This window comes from Tachypleus tridentatus, chromosome 2, assembly GCF_004210375.1.
Source record: "Tachypleus tridentatus isolate NWPU-2018 chromosome 2, ASM421037v1, whole genome shotgun sequence".
Classification (NCBI taxonomy): domain Eukaryota; kingdom Metazoa; phylum Arthropoda; class Merostomata; order Xiphosura; family Limulidae; genus Tachypleus; species Tachypleus tridentatus.
The window spans coordinates 953,007-975,542 of NC_134826.1; the positions used below are offsets into that span (position 1 = coordinate 953,007).

At 35.7% G+C, this 22,536-nt stretch overlaps 1 protein-coding gene and 1 pseudogene across 1 annotated transcript; one reads left to right on the forward strand and one right to left on the reverse strand.

Annotated features, from left to right (window-relative positions):
• Nucleotides 1-3,225: 3,225 nt before the first annotated feature.
• LOC143237049 (histone H3-like) lies at nucleotides 3,226-12,333 on the forward strand. Its single transcript, XM_076475882.1, has 2 exons — nucleotides 3,226-3,636; nucleotides 12,232-12,333. The coding sequence occupies exons 1-2, from the start codon at nucleotides 3,226-3,228 to the stop codon at nucleotides 12,331-12,333; spliced, it is 513 nt and encodes a 170-aa protein (XP_076331997.1).
• A 7,322-nt stretch (nucleotides 12,334-19,655) lies between these two features.
• On the reverse strand, nucleotides 19,656-21,380 carry LOC143235120 (innexin shaking-B pseudogene; annotated as a pseudogene).
• Nucleotides 21,381-22,536: the final 1,156 nt, after the last annotated feature.

Consider the following 22,536-nt stretch of genomic DNA (forward strand, 5'->3'; position numbering starts at 1 on the left):
ATTAACTCTAGACCAGAATAGAGTTAGAATGAGACTAAAAGTCAGCATCCTAATTTATTACCTGTAAATTTTAACATTTTTTTTTCTCTTTGTGAAAAAGACAAACAATTTAACTCGTGTAATGATGGCGTACGAATTGCGGGAAAACGAATAAGTATAACCTAGCTAAACAAACTTCGTTGTCACCTTAATATAATTAAAGAGGACGAAAAAGATGTCACTATGACTACCATGAACTTATATTAACTCTAGACCAGAATAGAGTTAGAATGAGACTAAAAGTCGATCTAATACTGATAACAGATTAAACATACTTTTGTGTGTTACTTATGAAGCTCAGAATGTTTTGATACATTAGCTGGATACACTGTTGTTAACGACATTTTCGGCCGTAATCCCAATGAAATGTTGAAATTTTATAGCGTTTTAAGCGTTAGACAACAGAGTTTGAGTAATTGTAAATAGAATTAAATACAATTAGCTCTCTGCTTTTCGTAAATACTGTATCTCCTGTTAGTCATGATTCTACAATAGCATTCGTAAAAAGGATTTGGTTTGGTTTGTTTTAAATTTCGCGCAAAACTATACGAGGGCTATCTGCGCTAGCCATCCCTCACTTAACAATGTAATAGTAGAGGGAAGGCAGCTAGTCATCACCACCCACCACCAACTCTTGGGTTATTCTTTTACCAACGAATAGTGGGATTGATTGTAACATATAATGCTCCCACGGCTGAAAGGACGAGCATGCTTGGTGTGACGAGGATTCGAACCCGCAACCCTCGGATTACGAGTCAAATGCCTTAACCACGTAAAAAAGGAACTTTTTTTTATTTTAACGAAAATTTACACAATATGTTATCAGAACTCTAGTTACTACCTGAGATCAAATCCCGGATTTTAGTGTTGTAATTCACTTATAGACGCAGGTCGGAAGTGACTGACGTATTGATAATTATCTATAATCTTCACCCTGTGGAACGCCAGTATTTTGGAGAAAACATACTTAAAAGTCATAACAATGAAACCTACATACAACCAGTCTAGCCAGCATTGGTATTTATTTACAGAGATTGAAAACTTATTGCAGTACGAACACCATATAAGACAAACAGAACTCGATGGTCCGTCATAGATACATTACTAAAATTGTCGCCAAAACTTCAAGATGTCTTTTCTTAGTGTATTCAACCACTGAGGATAGTTTAATGTCGTCTCTTCCTGGTTCCAGAGTAAATAAGTAAATAAGTTACACTGGTTATTCCTTGCTTAATGTTAGGTTTCGTTGTCATAGTTATACAATCAACTAAATACAAGTACAAATTAAGAATCAATTGTTTAATAACTGCATACTAGTATATAAGTAATAGTTAATAAGTGGTATCTAGTTATAAAACGAAGGTTAATATTAATTGTTTCGGTTTAAACACTACATGCCATAAATTTAAAGAAAGGGAAATATGCTGATAATATATCATTTAGCGGAAAAAACACAGACACATAAAATTTAGTTGTGTTTTGATGAATACGAACGTAAAGGTTATTAGATTACAAATTCTATAGCCCCTGGTGGCACAAGATTGAGGGTAGGTTTTAAAAGCTCTCACAAGTCTAAGAGTTTATTCCAGATGCTAAATGATCAATTTCCAATTTAAATGCAATTTATAAGTACGTAGTAATTAGTTATAAAATGCAAGTAAAAAAACTGATATAATTGATGGATATTTATATCCAACTTTTTAGTTGTTCGTTTGTCCATAACAAAGAAACCTTGCTATTACCAAAATAGATGATGAATTTCCGATAGAATATAGTAGGCTTAGCAACAACGGAATCATCTGAAACTCGAACTTTGGTCTTCTCTGACGACGCGTGTCTCGTGCGGAAAGCGCGAGTGTTTCTGTGTCACTCAGTTCATATTTGTTGTTACCAGACATAATATAATTGTACATTTGAATAACAGCTTAAATATCAAACCTCCCATTGTCTTCATTAGCGCCACGTTTCTGTGGTATTGTCTACACAGAACAATAGCCAATTTACATGGGATTTGTTGCCAGTATAAAACTAGTAACTTCACGCTACTGTGACCTAGGAATCCTGTTTTTAATACTATTGCTCCTGCAGCATTTTATCTTACGGACCTCTTAAGTAACCTTAGACTCGTAGGTCGCGCGGGTGCTTCCGCATAATACGAGTAGAACATATTTTAACCTGAATATGACCTGAGAAAGTTGAAATGTTGTTCTCTACTTTACTTTAATAAAGGTTTTAATACTCATACCAGCTGTCTCGAGATACGTTTTACAGAAGTGTCTGTAGTCACCCACTTTAATATAAGAAACAAAGAGTTAGAATTCGATTTTGTAAACCAGCTTAACCATACTGGACTGTTCAATTAACAAGAACATAATATTAATAATAAAAGGGAACAATGTTATTGATTATAAACAAACAGGAGACAAAATTACGACTTAAGCAAAGAGAAAAACTATATTGTGGACTGAAATAAACAAGAGAACAATAATATGAATTTAAACAAAAAGGAAAATATTATTGTAAATTTATGTGTGTGTATTTACTTATAGCAAAGCCACATCGGGCTGTCTGCTGTGTCCACTATGGGTAATTGAACCCCTGATTTTATCATTCTAAATCCGTAGACCAGCGGGGAACTTGTAAATTTGAATAAAGAGGAAAGAATGTTGAAGATTTAAACAAACAATGAAACAATATTATGAATTGAAATAAACTAGAAAACAATATTGTAGGTTTAAATAAACGTGAAAACAATACCGTACAACTGAATAACTGGGAAGCAACAACTTAGAATTAAATAAGCAGGAAGACAAGAGTTGAAATCTTAACACCATCTGTCTGCCATGACCAGGAGGTTAAGGCGCTCGAGTCGCAATCTGATGGTCGCGGAATCGAATCCCCGTCACAACATGCTCGCTTTTTCAGCCGTGGAGGCATTATAATGATACAGCCAATCCCACTATTACAAGATCTGGCGGTGGGTGGTGATGATTAGCTGACTTCCTTCTAGTCTTACACCGCTAAATTGGGGACTGCTAGAGCAGATAGACCTCGTGTAGATTTGCGCGAAATTCAAAAACAAAGAAGCAAGTTTAACGCCATTTACTCTCGTTCGCAGCACCGAAGTTGAAGAGTGTAATTCCACGTACGTGTAATATTGTAATACAGCACGAAAAAAACCAAATTATGACTCCCACGAAAAAAGGTGCAAGAAAATCCACGGGTGAAAAAGCACCAATAAAACAACTGGTAACTAAAGATGCTCCACCTACAGGAGGTGTGAAGAAACCTTATCGTTACAGGCCAGTAACTGTAGCCCTCCGTGAAATCCGTCGATACCAGAAGTCAACTGAGCTGCTCATTCGAAAACTACCTTTCCAGAGACTGGTGAGAGAAATTGCCCAGAACTTCAAGACTGACCTGAGATTCCAGAGCTCTGCTGTCATGGCTCTTCGGGAGGCCAGTGAGGCATACTTAGTGGGCCTCTTCAAAGACACTAGCCTGTGCACCATTCACGCAAAGAGAGTGACCATCATGCCGAAAGACATCCAACTCGCCCGTAGAATTCGAGAAGAACGAGCCTATATGGAGAGAGAGGTACTGTACCTTACTCCCACCAATAAAAAGGGCTGGAGTACTGTGGGATACTCTGGCCCAAAAGCACTACAACAACAATATAGTAGTAGCCGACATGAACGTTAGGAAGAGGTTTTGTGCACCTGACCCTCCTGGATATCTAAAATCGAACATACCCAAATACCCACAAAGAAGAAGCGAAGCGCCATTTATTTCTACCTGGTACAATTAACTGTTTTGACAAAAACTGGAGAAAAAATGAACTAGTAAGCGAACTAAACAGGTACTGTATACATGATGAGGACACACCTAAGCACTTTTCCCCAGTGAATCTATAATTTCTAAATAAATAAATGTTTAAAAAGGCCACCTATAAACTAGACTCCACATTAGTTTAGGGATTAATTACTAAAGACTGAAAGGGTTTTTTTATGTAAATGTTTTATAGTTAATACTTAACTAATGAAAGTGCAAATAATTATGAAACTATAAAGAGAAATGTTTTATTTGTACCAAATGTACGTGTAGATAGAACATGGACATTATCCTGAAAAGGGCCTGAGTAGGTGTGGGTTACAAAAATATATAGGCCTAAAATGTGTGATAAAAAACTACATTAACTGAATTTTTTTCCCATAGTTGTCTTCATTTGTCTATTGGCGAGTCTAAATAGGAGGTGCGTAAAATTAGCGTTTCAGGTCTATTATGTGCTTCTTTCAGGACATTGTCAGCTTGTTCGTCTTGTTATGTACAAAATTACACAAAGGGTCATCTGTGCTTTGCCCACCAATAGGTATAGAAACCCAGTTTGTAGCAGTATAAGTCATCAGACTTATCGCTGTGCCACTGGTGGGGAGTGTAGGACATTGTCCAAAAAGACTTCTATTCAAAACCAGAGCTTGTTTTAATTTCGCGCAAAGCTACACGAGGGCTATCTGCGTTAGCCGTCCATAATTTAGCAGTGTAAGACTAGAGAGAAGGCTGCTAATCATCACCACCCACTGCCAACTCTTGGGCTACTCTTTTACCAACGAATAGTGGGATTGACCCTCATATTACAACGCCCTCACGTATGAAAGGACGAGCATGTTTGGTGTGACGTGGATTCGAGCCTGTGATCCTCGGATTACGAGTTGAGCGCCTTAACTAACCACCTGGACATGCCGAGCCTTAATAATTTTTTCAAACGTCGTTTGTATACGCAGTAAGTTGCGATTTAAACGCCGAGAGGGCTCTTGTGTAAGTAACTCGTGGAAGACGAAAGATAGCGCTGGAATTCATTTTCACATGCCACTGATTTTCAATTCACGATACGTAAGTTAAGAGGAATGTGGGAGAAAAATATTCATTTCAGATGAATTTCATCCGAGATTTTAAACTTATACTAAGTGTTCTTTAAAAGCGGTTTTATTTTACCAGATTCATTTCTCTCCGTAACGCCAATGGCGGATAGAAAAACCACGGATACTGTTGATCGATCCAGAAGTTTCTGTCGCGTCAGACCAGTAGTGTCTGTTAAGTTATGTAATTAAATTGGTTACTGACCTATCAAGTTGTGTAAATAATCCGATTACTGACAAATTAAGTTGTGTGAATAACCCGATTACGAAAGTATTAAGCTGTGTAAATAAACTGGTTATTAACGTATTAAGTTGTGTAAAAAATTTATACCTGACGCAATACGTTATGTGCATAAACCGATTGTTGGCATATTGTGTGTAATTAACATTATTTTGACGTTTGTTATGACATGCTTTAGAAAGCGTCATTAAAACTAAAATCTATAATCATCAGAAAACATTTCAATTTTCTTTTCTGTTCGCAGATATTTTATTTCACTTTCCTTCCATTCTGGTTTGGTTTGTTTTGAATTTCGCGCAAAGATATACGAGGGCTAACTGCGCTAGCCGTCCCTAATTTAGCAGTGTAAGACAAGAGGGAAGACAGCTAGTCATCACCACCCACCGACAACCCTTGGGCTAGTCTTTTACCAACGAATAGTGGGATTGACTCTCATATTATAACGCCCTCACAGCTGAAAGGACGAGCATGTTTGGTGAGATGGGTATTCGAACACGCGACCCTCGGATTACGAGTCAAGTGCCTTAACCACCTGGCCATGCCGAGCTCCTTCCATTCTGAATCATGTTTTTGTTTAAGTTTTTAATTATTTCTTTGTGTTAGTTTTCAAAAGGTTGGGTGTGCGCTAATAAACAGCATGTTGGAAAACAAATCCGAAGGTTCAAGGCTCGTGTTTCTTTGCTGCAAAACCGCACACCGTACTTTGTAATCGCTAGTGCGTTATAGTATCGACAGTCAAATTCCGATTAGAATAACCTAGGAATTGGTTGCTACTGTAACACATGTAATTAAATGTAGAAGCGTTACATATTATGGGATATTTTATATTAACAGCTAATATATGATTCAACATTATATCTACTTTGATTTAACCGAAACAAAACTTTGTTATCACAGTAGTCAAGTGTTAATGATATCCTGAATAAGTTATAGGTACTGAACAGTAGGTGATAAAAACTGTAGACCCAGTAAGTTCTTGGCTAATTTCAGACAAGTAAATAAACATAAGATAAACCAACTTATATATTATAGAACCAAACTTATTTTCTTTTCGGTCTTTCAGCTGAAGAAGCGGCTGAGAAAAACCAGATTATAAATATATTTATTTTAAGATATTACACTATGTAACAAAATTTTTACTTTTTCTTGTTTCTGGGCAGAAAGTGTTATTTCCCAATTGCTTATGCCTAAAGTAAATGGAAAAGACCTAATTTTCTTTTCAAACTTTGCTTTTGTGACCTGGGAGCGTATAACGAAAACACGATGGGAGACTATATTTGTATACTGATACATGAAAGTGATTCACATTACAGTTGCAAATCTCGAAAAACTACTCACTTCTAAACATTTTTGTATAACTTTAGTATAAACACATGTAAATCTTGATTCATATGTTGTTTTATTCAGACCTTATGTAAATGAAAATGTGCAAATTTGCCCGTTTTTACATAGAAAATAAGTTAATTTCTAAATTTCATTATCCAGGTCACAAAAGCAAAGTTTGAAGGGAATAATGGCCATTTTCTGTACTTTTACAACATAAGCAATTAAGAAATAACACATACTATACAGGAACAAAATTTGTGTTATATAGTGTTATCTGAAAAAGGCATTGAGAACAAAGTGGGTAACTAATCATAACGAGAGTAACCTAGGTAACCGTATAAATCAAGAGTAGCCTGAGTAACCGTATAAATCAAGAGTAATCTGAGTAACCGTATAAATCAAGAGTAACCTGAGTAACCGTATAAATCAAAAGTAACCTGAGTAACCGTATAAATCAAGAGTAATCTGAGTAACCGTATAAATCAAGAGTAGCCTGAGTAACCGTATAAATCAAGAGTAACCTGAGTAACCGTATAAATCAAGAGTAACCTGAGTAACCGTATAAATCAAGAGTAACCTGAGTAACCGTATAAATCAACAATAACTGAACATATCGAGAGTGAATCAGATATTAAACTTAATATTTTACAAGTTCGGTACAGATGCAAATCGACATAAATGAAAAATCGCAATCATTACCTGAGAAGATCGAGAGATGTCACTGTGACTTGATAATTCTCTCAGTGGAACAAAAAGAAAAAATCTGATCTGTTCATAATTCTTACCATTGAAAGCACTTTAAAGTATCCAAAATTCGAATAAACAGTTAAAAAGTAAACCCTAAGTACAGAATGAAACGTATAGTTAGTTCGAACTAAATAAGTTTCAAAGGTAATTAATAGTCACAACGTTTCGATTTGGGACGACCTCCCTCTGTTGAATCTAAACTTTAATGGAACCTCACTAGAGAAATTTATTTAGCTGTTTTTGTTTTTTTTTCATTTTAACACAGTACATTTTTCTGAACTAACAGAATAAAATTTATTTTCAAATATTACTTGTTGTATACCGTAATTGAATCAAGTATTCACGTGATACACACTTTAAATTTCCAGGGGGGGGGGAGTGATATCCTAGATCGAGAACATTAGGTTCAGGTAATATATCAGTTTTATGTGACAGTCGATATGAAAGTAGGATAAGTAAAATAGTAATATTTATTATATAATTATTTCAGACAGTCCAATGATAAAAAATAAACACATTTTTAGTTCACACATTACACATAGAGGGTGTGGGAGTTTTTTTATAATTTCGTTTAAATAGGCTACTTTAACTACACTTGTATAAATAGTTTCGAATTGGCGAAACAATGCTTTGTAAGGGACATTTTATTTAGGAAGGTTACTTGTTTGTCTTTAACAGGGGCTCAAAAATAAACTGTCCCTCTTTGCCCATTTATGGAGGATAAGTCTTCCTAAGCCTTTAAATACTCGCCGCCTCCATTATTTTGTGTCAAGTATTGCTTGCAATGTTTTATCAAGAGCTAATACCTGAAAGGACATAGGTAACTCTAAGAACTTACAATGCAAAAATTATGTGTTCGAGTATCACGGCGAATAAAGCAAGCAGTGTAATGTGGCTTTACTCTGAAAAACAAACAAGGTTAACGATTTTCTAAATCGGGTTTTTAAAGTCATGGTTTTCGACCCAAAATTCGATCGTCACAATACGTGAAAGGATCGCAACGGAAGTTTGAAAATAAATAATAAATTATATATATATATATATATATCAGTGTGTGTGTGTGTGTTTGTTTATTAGTAAGTGTTCAGTAGGCCTATTAATATTTGCTTGTTTTTTTGTTGTTGTTTTAATTTCGCGCAAAGCTACAGGGGAGCTTTTTGAGCTAGCCATCCCTCATTTAGCGGTGTAAACCTAGAGGGAAGGCCAACGAATAATTGTATTGGCCGTAACATTATAACGCCCCCATGGCTGTAAAGACAAGTATGTTTGGTGTAACGGAGATCCGAACCCGTGACCCTCAAATCATGAGTCAAGTGTCCTAATCATGCCGGCCACGTCGTCCACTACACTCGTGTTTCTACAACAGGCAGTTGTCGTCCATTCAACTAAGTTTCATTACGAATATTCGATCTAAAATAATTCATCGAAGATTAAAAATATGTTATGTTTCTCTTGCTATCTACAGGCCTAAAAAACATACCCTATTATAATAAAGTTTATGTCGTATACATTCAAAATTGAGGCCTCTGAAACTTCCGCACCAATCAAAAGTGGTTAATATTTTTGCAGCTCGGCAAAAATTTTAATATACACGTAGCTGAGCAATAAATAAAACAATTGAAAATTCTACAAAAATGATATATTTTACATTTAACTAATAAAAATTACAAAAAGTAAGTTTCGAATACAAAACAAACTTAAAAACATTTATTTTTCTTTAGTGAAAATCTCATAAGTGTTACAACAGAAAAGCGGGTCACTTCCATTGATAACTGTGTCTTCGATAAAATGTACTCTGTGATGTGACGCTGTAATGATACCTCATTTTAAAACTACATTTTAAATAAATTTACTTTTATAATGGATAGTAAATATTTTTGAATGTGAAGTACTAGTACATGGTTATAGAAATGTTAGACAGTTCCAGAAAAGGTTTCAGGCCCACTAACTCAGCAGAAACTAACAGTTACATCTGCTCGGAGGGCGGCGGGTATTTCTAATAGTTTATATAATATTCATTCTTTAACATTTTATATTTGAATAATTTTTTAACCAAATTAAAAAAACTTGTGAAACAATTGCTTTGTAACTGAAATGGAAAACTTATAAATATTACAGCATACTGTTTAGGGATAACATCTCAGCTGTCCCATTCTCTAAAACCATACTAAGACTATTAATAAAAAATTAAACAAATAAGTTAAAGTGAGCCCTTATCATTAATCTATATATCAAGCTTTCTTTTAAACTCCCTCAGATGTACTGTCTCCACAAAATTCGAAGGCAACCCATTCCATAGGCCAACTACCCTATTTGGAAAATAAATTGATTGTTTTGAATTTCGCACAAAGCTACTCGAGGGCTATCTGTGCTAGCCGTCCCTAATTTAGCAGTGTAAGACTAGAGGGAAGGCAGCTAGTCATCACCACCCACCGCCAACTCTTGGGCTACTCTTTTACCAACGAATAGTGGGATTGACCGTCACATTATAACGCCCCCAAGGCTGGGAGGGCGAGCATGTTTGGCGCGACGGGTATGCGAACCCGCGACCCTCAGATTACAAGTCTCACGCCTTAACATGCTTGGCCATGCCGGGCCTCGGAAAATAAAACTGTCTTAGCTGGAGATGATTTCCGCTTTACCTAAATCTATATTTGTGTTATCTAGTTCTATAGTTCTTTGTGTTAAGTATGAAAAATATCGATACATTAACATTATCAGTTACAATGTTAAACACTTCAATCAGATCCACTCCAGTTCTTCTATTTTCAAGAGAAAACAATTTTAAGGACCTTAATCTCTCCTCATATGACACCCCTTCATCCCAAACACCATTTTAGTGACCCTCCTCTGAACCCTTTCCAAGAATTTAATTAACTGAGTAATGTTATAATCTTCTATGTTAATCATACTCTTGTGTCTGTCTGTTCGGAAATTTTCTCACAAATTGCTCGATCAAATGCCATAAATCCAATATCGTTAGAAAGGCCTTTGTCCAGGGGTCCGGATTGCACGTTGCCTTGACAAAGGTTTATGAGTAATTTATGTTGAAGTTTGTACTCTTTGGAGGGATGGTGAAAAATTAGAGAACAGGGGATGACTAGAGAGAAAATCTCGCAATTCTCACACAAGAGGAAATTGAATATTTAAAACATATATTGCCTTATAAATTTAAAAACCTACAACTTCGGTACTACTAAAATATGGATTATTGGCTACGTGCGTATGCTATATTTATTGGTATAATATGATAAGGAAGAAAGTTAATTATTTTTTGAACGTAACTCATTGAAACCTCATGAAATACGCAGAAAAAGATGAGATGATTAAATAACGTTAAATCTAGGTGAGTTTGTTTGTTTAAAAGTTTTTCAATCAGAGCAAAACTTATCAAACTAATACACAATGCCTACAAGAAAGCACAGCTTAAATTCAGTGCTTGAAATTGACAGAACAAGGAAAATTCAAGAAAGTACATGAAAATTAACGCAATTGTTTTGCGAAATGAAGCCAGTATATTTTAATAAGACATTCACGAATGCTGCGTCATCTCGTGAGCAAATGTGTAAATAGCTATTGAAAGAGGTAAAGTGTAACAAGATTCCGTCATAATACACAACCCTCTAATTATTACATTATTACGTATTACACTACGATTAGAGGGCTGTTACAGGGAGAGCACAGATAGCCCATTGTGCAGTTGTGTCCTTAACTTCAAACAAACAAACAAACAAGTACCTTTCAGAATAATCAGTAATTGCTGGTTTATATGCAAAACAGCTCGTTTGTTGAGAAAATATTTTACATAGAAAAGCGAACAACGTTTCGACCTTCTTCGGTCATCGTCAGGTTCACAAAGAAAGAGGTAACTGACCGGAAGCTGACCACATGTTAAAATAAAAAAATAAAAAAAATAAAATTATATATTCAAACATCTAATACCGCCCTCTCCATTTCGACACACAGTTACACAATCCCTTTCAAACATGTGGTCAGCTTCCGGTCAGTTACCTCTTTCTTTGTGAACCTGACGATGACCGAAGAAGGTCAAACGTTGTTCGCTCTTCTATGTAAAATATTTTTCAACCCAAACGAGCCGTTTTGCATATAAATTTCTCAACAAGTGGGTTTCTCGACATCACTAATTGCTGGTTTGTACAGTGTTGTAAGTCTGCAGACACACAGGTGTGGTAAAAGGGACGATCTATTTAAAAGTTCAAAATTCTCAAGTTAATGTGTTTCGTTTTAGGTTTTTTTCATCGTTCCTAAGAGCTAATTATAATTTATTTAATACTCATATGGATGGAAATGCTTACATGGATAAGAAATAAACTATCACTATTTATGACACAGAAGAAATTATGAACGTTAAATGTTATTAAAACTTATCTTAATTAAGATTCAGTACTTTATAAAGAGGACAGAATCGCCTCAGCTAAGAATAATGTAGCAAAAATACGATTTGTACTTTTTTTTATTAAGAATCGTACAAAAACAGAGTTCTATAATTATTTTTTTTTAAATGTTTGTGGAACATTCGCGCAAAGCTACTCAAAGGGTATTTTTGTTAGTTGTCCTTAGTTTTAAACTGATTGACAAGAAGAAAAATACCACGTCATCTGAACTACTCATAGTTCTGATCGAATAGCAGAATTTGGTCATCCCTTTTGTAATGACCACAGTCCAGCATATCGACCTTTAAAATTTAGTAAATTTAAATTGATTGACATGACAGGAGATCTAGAAGATTATAAAATATCCAGAAAGTTGGTTAAAACTGGAAATTAGGACATCAAAAAAGACATAAAATAAACAGTAAGGATTTCTTTAAATACATTAAGGGTAAACAAAACGTTAAAATGGGGATAGGACAACTGACGGATGATAAATAAACGCTTGTATCTGATGGTTATGAGATGGTCGGGTTATTAAATTTTGTTTTCTTTTGTTCTTCTTACTAAGGAAGATTTTAGCAGTATTCCACATCTTGAGCAGTTGATGAATGGACACGAGCTCAAACAAGATGAATACATTAAATCTGAGATGGTTTTGAAAAAATTGTGATGTTTGGTAAAATGACCAGACTCTTGGGTAAGATTTCTCCAATAGTTTTGAAGGAGGTTAAAGATTGGACATGTGAACCACTTGCTGCTTCTTTTAATCAGTCTTTGAATAATGGATAGGTACCAGAGGATTGGAAGTTAACAAATGTTTTCTTTTCTTCTCTTTTCAAGGAAGGTGATAAATATTATCCCAGTAATTACACACCCATTTGTCTTACAGCAGTTGTGGGAAAAGCTTTAGAACTCCTGTTATAAAGATGCTTTGCAAATCTATTTAAATTTAAAATGTTATCGAACAATGTTAACATGATTTCACTAAGGAAAAATCTTGCGTAACAAATCTTTTGACATTTTTTGAAAATGTCACTGCATATGTAGATAAGAGTAAGTGTATATATTTGATATACTTGGATTTTCAGAAAGTATTTGAAAAGGTGCCACATAAAATACCTATAGAAACTGTCTCTATAAGTGTGGGGGACAAGTTAGCAAATTGGATAGAAGATTGGACGGATGAAAGAAAGCAGAGGATTGTTACAAATGGATTTCTGTCAAACTGGATTAATTTTCTATGTGTGGTACCTCATGGCTCTATCTTAGAACCATTGCTCCATTTGATTTATATCAACAACATAGATGAAGGAATGGTCATTAAATTACTTACATTTACAGATTATATTAAGGTCTTGGATGTTGTTAGCTGTGAAGAGGATGCTGCTAATTTACAAATTGATTTAGATCATTTAATGAGTTGGACAAGTAAAATGGTAGATGGGTTTTAATTATAATAAATGCAAGATAATTTATATGGGTTATCATAATTTTAATAATTAAGTATAATTTGGATAGGAATAACCTTAACAGTGTCATGAAAGAAAAGGAACCTGATGTAATAGTCGATCAGTTTCTAAAACCATCGAAGCAATGTGTTGTTACTAGTGGTAAGGTAAATAGGATTTTAAATTGTATCTATAAAAATATTGAATACAAGTCTAAATAGGTTATAATTTCAATGTACAGGTAACTGATTAGGCCACATTCGAAATATTGTGTTCAGTCTTGGGCTCCCTACCTTAGGAAAGACATTGAATTGTTGGAAAGTGTTTAGAGAACGGTTACTAGAATGGTTCTTGGAATGAAGGGACTCTCACGTGAGGAGAGACTGAAATATCTCAAACTGTTCTCCTTTGAAGAAATAAAGAGTTATTCGAGATCTGATTGAGGTGTTTAAGATTGTAAAGGGAATTGATATTGTTGATACATCATTGTTTGGTACTTATTGGTGAGAATATGAGGACTAGCAGACACAACTATAAATTTGGGCAGTTAGATGTCATCATTAGCTAAGACAGTTTCATTTTTCTATCAAAGTGGTCAGCCTCTGGAATGGATTGCTTTCAGATCTTGTAGAAGCAGTAAATTTAAGTGTTTTGAATTTAAGTACAAACAAAGCTACAGAAAGGACCATCTGTGCTTTGCCCATCACTGGTATCGAAACTCGGTTTCTAGCAGTATAAATTCCCAAAAAATACTGCTGTGTTATTGCGGGGAGGTGGTCTGAAACCTTAATATGTATATGCCTGATATGGGCTGGTTTGAAGCTTCCTATTTATTTTTAATTTACTTTAGAGGATAGAACAACCGAGATGAACCAGTAGGTCCTTACGCTCTTCCAAGATTTATGTTATGTTAATGGACCATACATAACCTGTAGTATAAGTTATTTTTTTGCGAGCCAACCAGTTTAAACAAGTTGTGGAAACAAAGGTTAAGTGAAAAATCCTACACTTGTTCTAGAGTTAATGTTCGTTTTCTTCATGGCGTTATGTCAAAGATACTACAGTCAGCGCTCGTGGTGTTAATTTGTAAAACAGCTATACGTGAAGAAGTAATTCAATATCTCTCATTCATATGCAATGCGAAAAGACGACAAGAAAACTTGTCGAAACGTTAGAACTTATATTTCTACCAGTTGCCATCTTTCTGTGTAAACAATTCATAAGTGTTTATTGACGTTCCAATGATATTTGTTCCATTAAATTCCAACTATAGTTATTCTTATGTTATCTCAACCTATTAATATCTCAATATCACCTTTAATAACGTCCCAGCAGTAACATCTTAACAGTAACAGTTCTAATGATATGCCCCCCCCGGTGGGACAACATTAACTTTATAGACTTACAACGCTAAAATAAGAGTTAGATTCCTCGCGGTGGACACAGTAGATAATCCAATGTAGCTTCTTTCTGGTTTGATTTTTTATTTGAATTTCGCGCAAAGCCACACGAGGGCTATTTCCGTTAGTTGTCCCTGATTAAGCAGTGTAATACTAGATGGAAGGCAGCTAATCATCACCACCCACGGCCAACTCTTTGGACACTCTTTTACCAACGAATAGTTGGATTGACCGTCACATTATAACGCTTCAACGGCTGAAAGGGCGAGCATGTTTGGTGTGACGAGGATTCAAACCTGTAACCCTTAATCACCTGGCCATGCCGGGCCGGTGGTTAGGGCGTTCGATTCGTAATCCGAGGGTTGCGAGTTTGAATCCTCGTCACACTAAATATGATCGCCACATTCAGCTGTAAGAGCGTTATAATGTTACTACCAATCCACTATTCGGTAGTAAAAGAGTAGCCCATGCGTTAGAAGTGGGTGGTGATGACTAGCTGCCTTCCTTCTAGCCTTACACTGAAAAATTAGGGACGGCTAGTACAGATATCTCTCGTGTGGCTTTGCGCGAAATTCAAAAACAAACAAACTTTAACGTATTTGTCCATCATCAACACTTTTACACACACATATATATAATATAATGTATTACAGGCTAGAAATATGCACTTATTATTCAGGTTATAATAACCTCGAAAAGATGAAGGATATACCCTTCAATAGTACGAGTCATGGACATTTCTTGTATTTATTTTCTCATCCTAATTTATTTAACTCAAACCAGAAACCTTAAGAAGCGAAAAAGCACGACGTAGTTACTGGGATACAGCTTTAACATTTTGGCGACCATTACGTAACGCACGTCTATCAGAAAACGGATTAGAAATGTCTCTTTTTCACGCGCAGCCCAGACAGCCCGCATCATCTAAATGTCATGACCTTAACAGTTCGAAGAAACGTTAATTAACTTTATAACTTGTCTTCTTAGACCAGCATCTTTCAAATGTCAATGCCACTTTCGAATAATATGGTGTTAACAAAAAAAAAAAAAAACGCACAAAGGAATCTAGGACCTTATACATCACCGGAGAACATTATCACAACAGAATTATAACAGAAACAAGGACCCTGGCTTGCATTTTGACAAAAAGTACACAACAGTCCCAACAAACCAACTACATCACATGAAGATTTGTCCATGAGATGTACGATACTATAGTAGTTAAAATATTGAGAGAAAACTGATAACAATCCCGACAAACCAACTACATCACATGAAGATTTGTCCATCAGATGTACGACACTATAGTTGTTAAAATATTAAGAGAAAACCGACAACAGTCTCAACAAACCAACTACATCACATGAAGGTTTGTCCATTAGATGTACGACACTATAGTAGTTAAAATATTGAGAGAAAACTGATAACAATCCCGACAAACCAACTACATCACATGAAGATTTGTCCATCAAATGTACGACACTATAGTAGTTAAAATATTGAGAGAAAACCGACAACAGTCTCAACAAACCAACTACATCACATGAAGATTTGTCCATGAGATGTACGATACTATAGTAGTTAAAATATTAAGAGAAAACTGATAACAATCCCGACAAACCAACTACATCACATGAAGATTTGTCCATCAGATGTACGACACTATAGTAGTTAAAATATTAAGAGAAAACTGATAACAGTCTCAACAAACCAACTACATCACATGAAGATTTGTCCATGAGATGTACGATACTATAGTAGTTAAAATATTAAGAGAAAACTGATAACAGTCCCAACAAACCAACTACATCACATGAAGATTTGTCCATCAGATGTACGACACTATAGTAGTTAAAATATTAAGAGAAAACTGATAACAGTCCCAACAAACCAACTACATCACATGAAGATTTGTCCATCAGATGTACGACACTATAGTAGTTAAAATATTAAGAGAAAACTGATAACAGTCCCAACAAACCAACTACATCACATGAAGATTTGTCCATCAGATGTACGACACTATAGTAGTTAAAATATTAAGAGAAAACTGATAACAGTCCCAACAAACCAACTACATCACATGAAGATTTGTCCATCAGATGTACGACACTATAGTAGTTAAAATATTAAGAGAAAACTGATAACAGTCCCAACAAACCAACTACATCACATGAAGATTTGTCCATCAGATGTACGACACTATAGTAGTTAAAATATTAAGAGAAAACTGATAACAGTCTCAACAAACCAACTACATCACATGAAGATTTGTCCATCAGATGTACGACACTATAGTAGTTAAAATATTAAGAGAAAACTGATAACAGTCTCAACAAACCAACTACATCACATGAAGATTTGTCCATCAGATGTACGACACTATAGTAGTTAAAATATTAAGAGAAAACTGATAACAGTCTCAACAAACCAACTACATCACATGAAGATTTGTCCATCAGATGTACGACACTATAGTAGTTAAAATATTAAGAGAAAACTGATAACAGTCCCAACAAACCAACTACATCACATGAAGATTTGTCCATCAGATGTACGACACTATAGTAGTTAAAATATTAGAGAAAACTGATAACAGTCCCAACAAACCAACTACATCACATGAAGATTTGTCCATCAGATGTACGACACTATAGTAGTTAAAATATTAAGAGAAAACTGATAACAGTCTCAACAAACCAACTACATCACATGAAGATTTGTCCATCAGATGTACGACACTATAGTAGTTAAAATATTAAGAGAAAACTGATAACAGTCTCAACAAACCAACTACATCACATGAAGATTTGTCCATCAGATGTACGACACTATAGTAGTTAAAATATTAAGAGAAAACTGATAACAGTCCCAACAAACCAACTACATCACATGAAGATTTGTCCATCAGATGTACGACACTATAGTAGTTAAAATATTAAGAGAAAACTGATAACAGTCTCAACAAACCAACTACATCACATGAAGATTTGTCCATCAGATGTACGACACTATAGTAGTTAAAATATTAAGAGAAAACTGATAACAGTCTCAACAAACCAACTACATCACATGAAGATTTGTCCATCAGATGTACGACACTATAGTAGTTAAAATATTGAGAGAAAACCGACAACAGTCTCAACAAACCAACTACATCACATGAAGATTTGTCCATCAGATGTACGACACTATAGTAGTTAAAATATTGAGAGAAAACTGATAACAGTCCCAACAAACCAACTACGTCACATGAAGGTTTGTCCATTAGATGTACGACACTACAGAACTTTTCGCATTTTATCCCACTTTCGAAATACCGATAAGTATTGTACCATTTATTAACTACACAGTGGAACACAGATAAACTCTGTCATCTTCGATAACAGATCACCACAGGCACGAAGAGCAACTACTTTGTATTTGTATCTCAGAACGGCTGGTATGGATATTAACACTTTTATTGATAAGGAGAGAACAACGTTTCGATCTTCCTACGTCATCTTCAGGTTAACCTAAAAAAGATGACCTAGGAAGGTCGAAACGTTCTTCTCTTCTTATCAATAAAAGTGTTAATACCCATACCAGCCGTTCTGAGATGTATTTTTATTTCAAGTGGGTTTCTCGTCATTAAGAATTACTTTGTATTTGATTCTACACAATATTTTGTTTGTTTCTTATGAATTTAGCGCAAAACTTCACGAAGACTATCTCCATTAGCCGTCCCTAATCTGGCAATGAATGACTAGAGGGAAAGCAGCTAGTCATCACCACCCAGCGCCAACTCTTGGGCTACCCTTTTACTAACGAATAATGGGATTGACCGCAAAATTATAACACCCCCACGGCTGAAATGGCGAAAATGAGATTCGAACCCGCGATCCTCAGATCGCGCCAAACACCCTAAACACCCTGCCATGCCAGGCCATCACACTATTTTGACGCTAAACGCTAATGGTCCCTAGTTCGGGCGCGGTCTTGTGGTTAACAAGCCCATCACTAGGATTATAAAGATTGGTGGCTCTCGTATCGTTAAGGAGAAAAAAAATTCCACTCTTCAGGACCGTTAGTGCGTTATCAGAGTGACAAACAAGAGCAGTCAGTTATATCCGGAAGATAGATGACTAAATATATCCCCCTATAATCTATCGTTTAATAATCAGGGCGAGAATGGACATCTTGCACATTATGCAGCTTTGTGCAAAACAATTGTCAAACATATGATGATTTAAAACAAAACAGCACCGTAATAAAACAATAACATTTTTTTCGACATATTGTATCATTTAACAGATTCAACATAAAATTGTATAAGCGTTTTGTTTATTTAGAATCAAAATTAAATCAGCATTTTTGTTTCGGTTCAATTTTGGTGGTGCCCCCAGACAGACAAATCCTCATGGCCCCCAGGGATCGCGCCTCCCACTCTCCTCTAGCTACATACAGCGGTTTATTGAAGACGAAGTTAGTTGTGTATGAGACATTTGGAGAATATTTATACTACAATGGAAATTTTAAAATTTTTCATATAAAACTATTTAAGCTTCTTAGTCATGGCCAAGGTGGTTAAGGCACTCGACTCGTAATCCGAGGGTCGCGGGTTTGGATCCTCGTCACACCAAGCATGCCGATTTTTCAGCTGTGGGTGCGCTATAATGTGTCGGTCAATCTCACTATCCGTTGGTAAAAGAGTAATCCAAGAGTTGGCGGTGAGTGGTGATAACTAGCTGCTTTCTTTCTAGTCTTACACTGCTACATTAGGGGCGGCTAGAGCAGACAGCCCTCATGTAGCTTTGCGCAAAATTGAAAAGCAAACAAACAGTTCTTAGCCACCTGAACGCAGATTTCTAACGCCAGAGCAAGCGAACACTAGCACACAAGTGAAATGCGCAAAACATAATATTGGTGTGTAGTAAGCTTTATTTCGTGCATACATACATTTAGTTTAACAAGTAGAGTACAAAATAAAATAAAAATACATAAGATATTCAACAACTAAGTTGAACAGTTATACAGTTTGTAATTGACTATCATTATGTTGTTATTGTCATTTCTTATTAAGCACAAAGCTACACAAAGGGATTTACAACGCCAACATCAGGGTTCGAGTCCCCTCGGTGAACTCAGCAGATGGCCCGATGGCTTTCTGGAAACACACATACACAAAGGGCTATCTGTGCTCTGCCCACCACGAGTATCGAAACCCGGTTTTTAGTAGTATTGATCCACAGACATATCACTGTCAGTACAATAAATCATCGTAATAACATTAGTAATAGCTGCAATCGTTTCACTCTCTACTGGGTTTATATTACGAGAAAAGCATACACTTATATTTCAACTATAATTTATCTGTTGTACGAAATCATTGGAAGAAAGCGTTTCGTTTAGTAACACAGTTCATTACGCCGGCTGACAAGTCAACGTACTGAGCAGAACGGTTCGTTGACAAGCAACGAACACACACATACAGAAACGATGTTGAAACGCTGTTATTTATTCTTCTTAGCAATCATATCGTAATAAAAATTCACGCTTCCTGCCATAGAAGTTAATGTTCACGTACAACTGAAATTTCCAGATAACATACGCCATCTTTAATATTATTCAGTTTGAATAAAAGAAACATTAGGCTTAGCTTAGCCCTTGATTTCAAACGTTTCGAACAGTTATCATTTTAGATAACATTTGGAAGGCTGGCTTTATTGTTTATCACTAATGCTTTAACCAACTCTTCCACAGTTTCGCGAAGGACAAGCTGGTCAACATTTTGTCCGAGCATGTACAGTAAGAACCAGTCACCGATATCAACGTTTCGGCTAACGATGCGCAGTTGATCTTCCTCGTTAAGTCTGAATCTACTGCGCAGAACGTATAGTCTGATTTTGAAAAAGCAAATTACAACTAACCGACTGCAAACCACAATAATGGTCGAGGTAGCTAGAACAATAAACCAAAACCAAATGAAAATGTAAATCTTTTCATTCACAATATTCTGCGGAAGAATACAGAGGCTGTTGTGTTTTCTAACATCACCCGAGCTTCCATACAAGTAAAAGTCGCATTTCGCCATTCTTGGGAAGACAGAAGTCATGGGATCCGCAGCGTCTTTTTTGGTCTCCTCGTGAAAATCGCATGAGTTCAAATCCATAAGTAAGAAATCGTCCACCAAGGAACAAATCAAGAAGGTAAAATTGACCAATGACGTTCATCAGGCACAAAAGTTCGCATAAAAAATATTTGAGAGCATAGTACTTGTGGTGCCCTCTATGTTTCAAAATATACTGTGTAACATCTGCTGTTTTCTTACGAAGCTCTTCGTCCGAAACAATAACGATCTGCATTCTGTTACAAATTGCTTCCAGTAGCCCTCCTTCCGAAACCTTCCATAGGTAATAGGGCATATAAAAAAATAAGGCCTGAAGAAAGAGCACAAATCCCACCCACTGGTAGTATGAATGATAATCCTTAGAAGATCCACTGGAATTGGATACTCCTGGATAAGGGATTTCTTGTGCTACATGGAGATCGAAGGCTTTCGAGACAGAAAAGGTTGAATGAATCCAGCAAAAGGACTCAAGCAGATCGTGTGGAACGCCACCTATCGGCATACAGTGGATGGGATTCCCACATACTGGCTAGTGGTAACGAGTACACTGAAAGTCAGTAAAAAAGTTGTAGTACACAGCCAGTGCAATCGAAATACAGTATTGTCGATGGACACAGGTCCTACTTTAACCAGGCCTTTGAGAGCTTGAAACAAATATATCATTTTATGATGTCAAGACTTTCCTCTTCTATGATACAAACTTCGGTTTTCCTCTGAACTTGAACTGCGAGTAAAACAAATATAATTGAATAACATTGTACTAGGCTTAGGACCAATATATATACAACTGAAAATACTACAAAAGTTAATAAGTTTTAAAAAAAAAGTAAAATAAGTGGTTAGTAATAACTCATTATAGTTAACTTTCTCTGTAGTTATTGGTAGAATTGGGCTAAGTGGCTCAATAACGTATAAGGATATAGAAACATTAGGCATAGCTATAACAACATCGCTTAATTGTATTATATTGAAACACAGTGAGAGATGTAGTTAATGGTTAAACATTAACTTTAAATATATACACATATTTCATGTGCTAATAGAACCCTGACTTATATGAAGTGCTGTTTGAGCACAGTCGTAGGTTGGGCCTTGCCGAGCACTCACTCGGCCACTGCCTGAGCAAGCGATGATAAATTCTCGATGAATAGAGAAATTGAAGCGCAGATAACTAGTTTGTGACACTGGGAGTGGTGTCAAGAAAAGGGGGCAAATAACAAATAAGGATGTGGGGAGGAGGGGTAATTTCGAGTTAGTACGTCATTAAGTATATAGTTTAGATTGTAAGTTTAAATACTGTCCTTTCGAAGAACGAGTAACCTGGCTAGTTCTTTATTAAAAGTACCGTTGTTTCAATATAATCATAATCACAAATGATGCAATAACAGAGCATAGTACATTTCTTTTGTCACAGATTCAGGTAGGTACCACATAGATACAAACAGAAGTGACAAGATCGATGCACTCTACAATGTGAGTATCTCCTGGTGGTGCCCGGACAACTTTAAAGTTATTAGCCCACGTCACTATTTGACTAAACGAAAATAGAACAAATCGAGCGAATTTGTTCTAAAATTTCGAAAATTAAATATTAAAAAAGCCTAATGAAAATTTTTATGTTAAAAATAATATCGTTATTTTCTAATTTAATGTTTACAAGATAAAACTAAACAACTTACCATCAACACGCCCTCTAGCGAGGTATCCTCGGAGTTGTACCTATTTATACAAGTAGAAATGTACTTGCGTTGTAAATACGCTGCATCTAGATTTGAAACCTTTGAAAGAAGGGTTCGATATTCTGATAAAAACGTCTATATTTATTCAGTAGAACATATGTATACAAAACTTACTCCAATCACCTTGACTCTTCAATGAGCGTGGTTAGGTAAGTCACGTGATATACCAGTGGAGCA

Coding starts and splice junctions, on each gene's coding strand:
- LOC143237049 (XM_076475882.1), top strand. CDS start 3,226: ATGACTCCCACGAAAAAAGGTGCAAGAAAATCCACGGGTGAAAAAGCA. Junction 3,637..12,231: donor GAGCCTATATGGAGAGAGAG/GTACTGTACCTT, acceptor CTTCTTACTAAG/GAAGATTTTAGCAGTATTCC.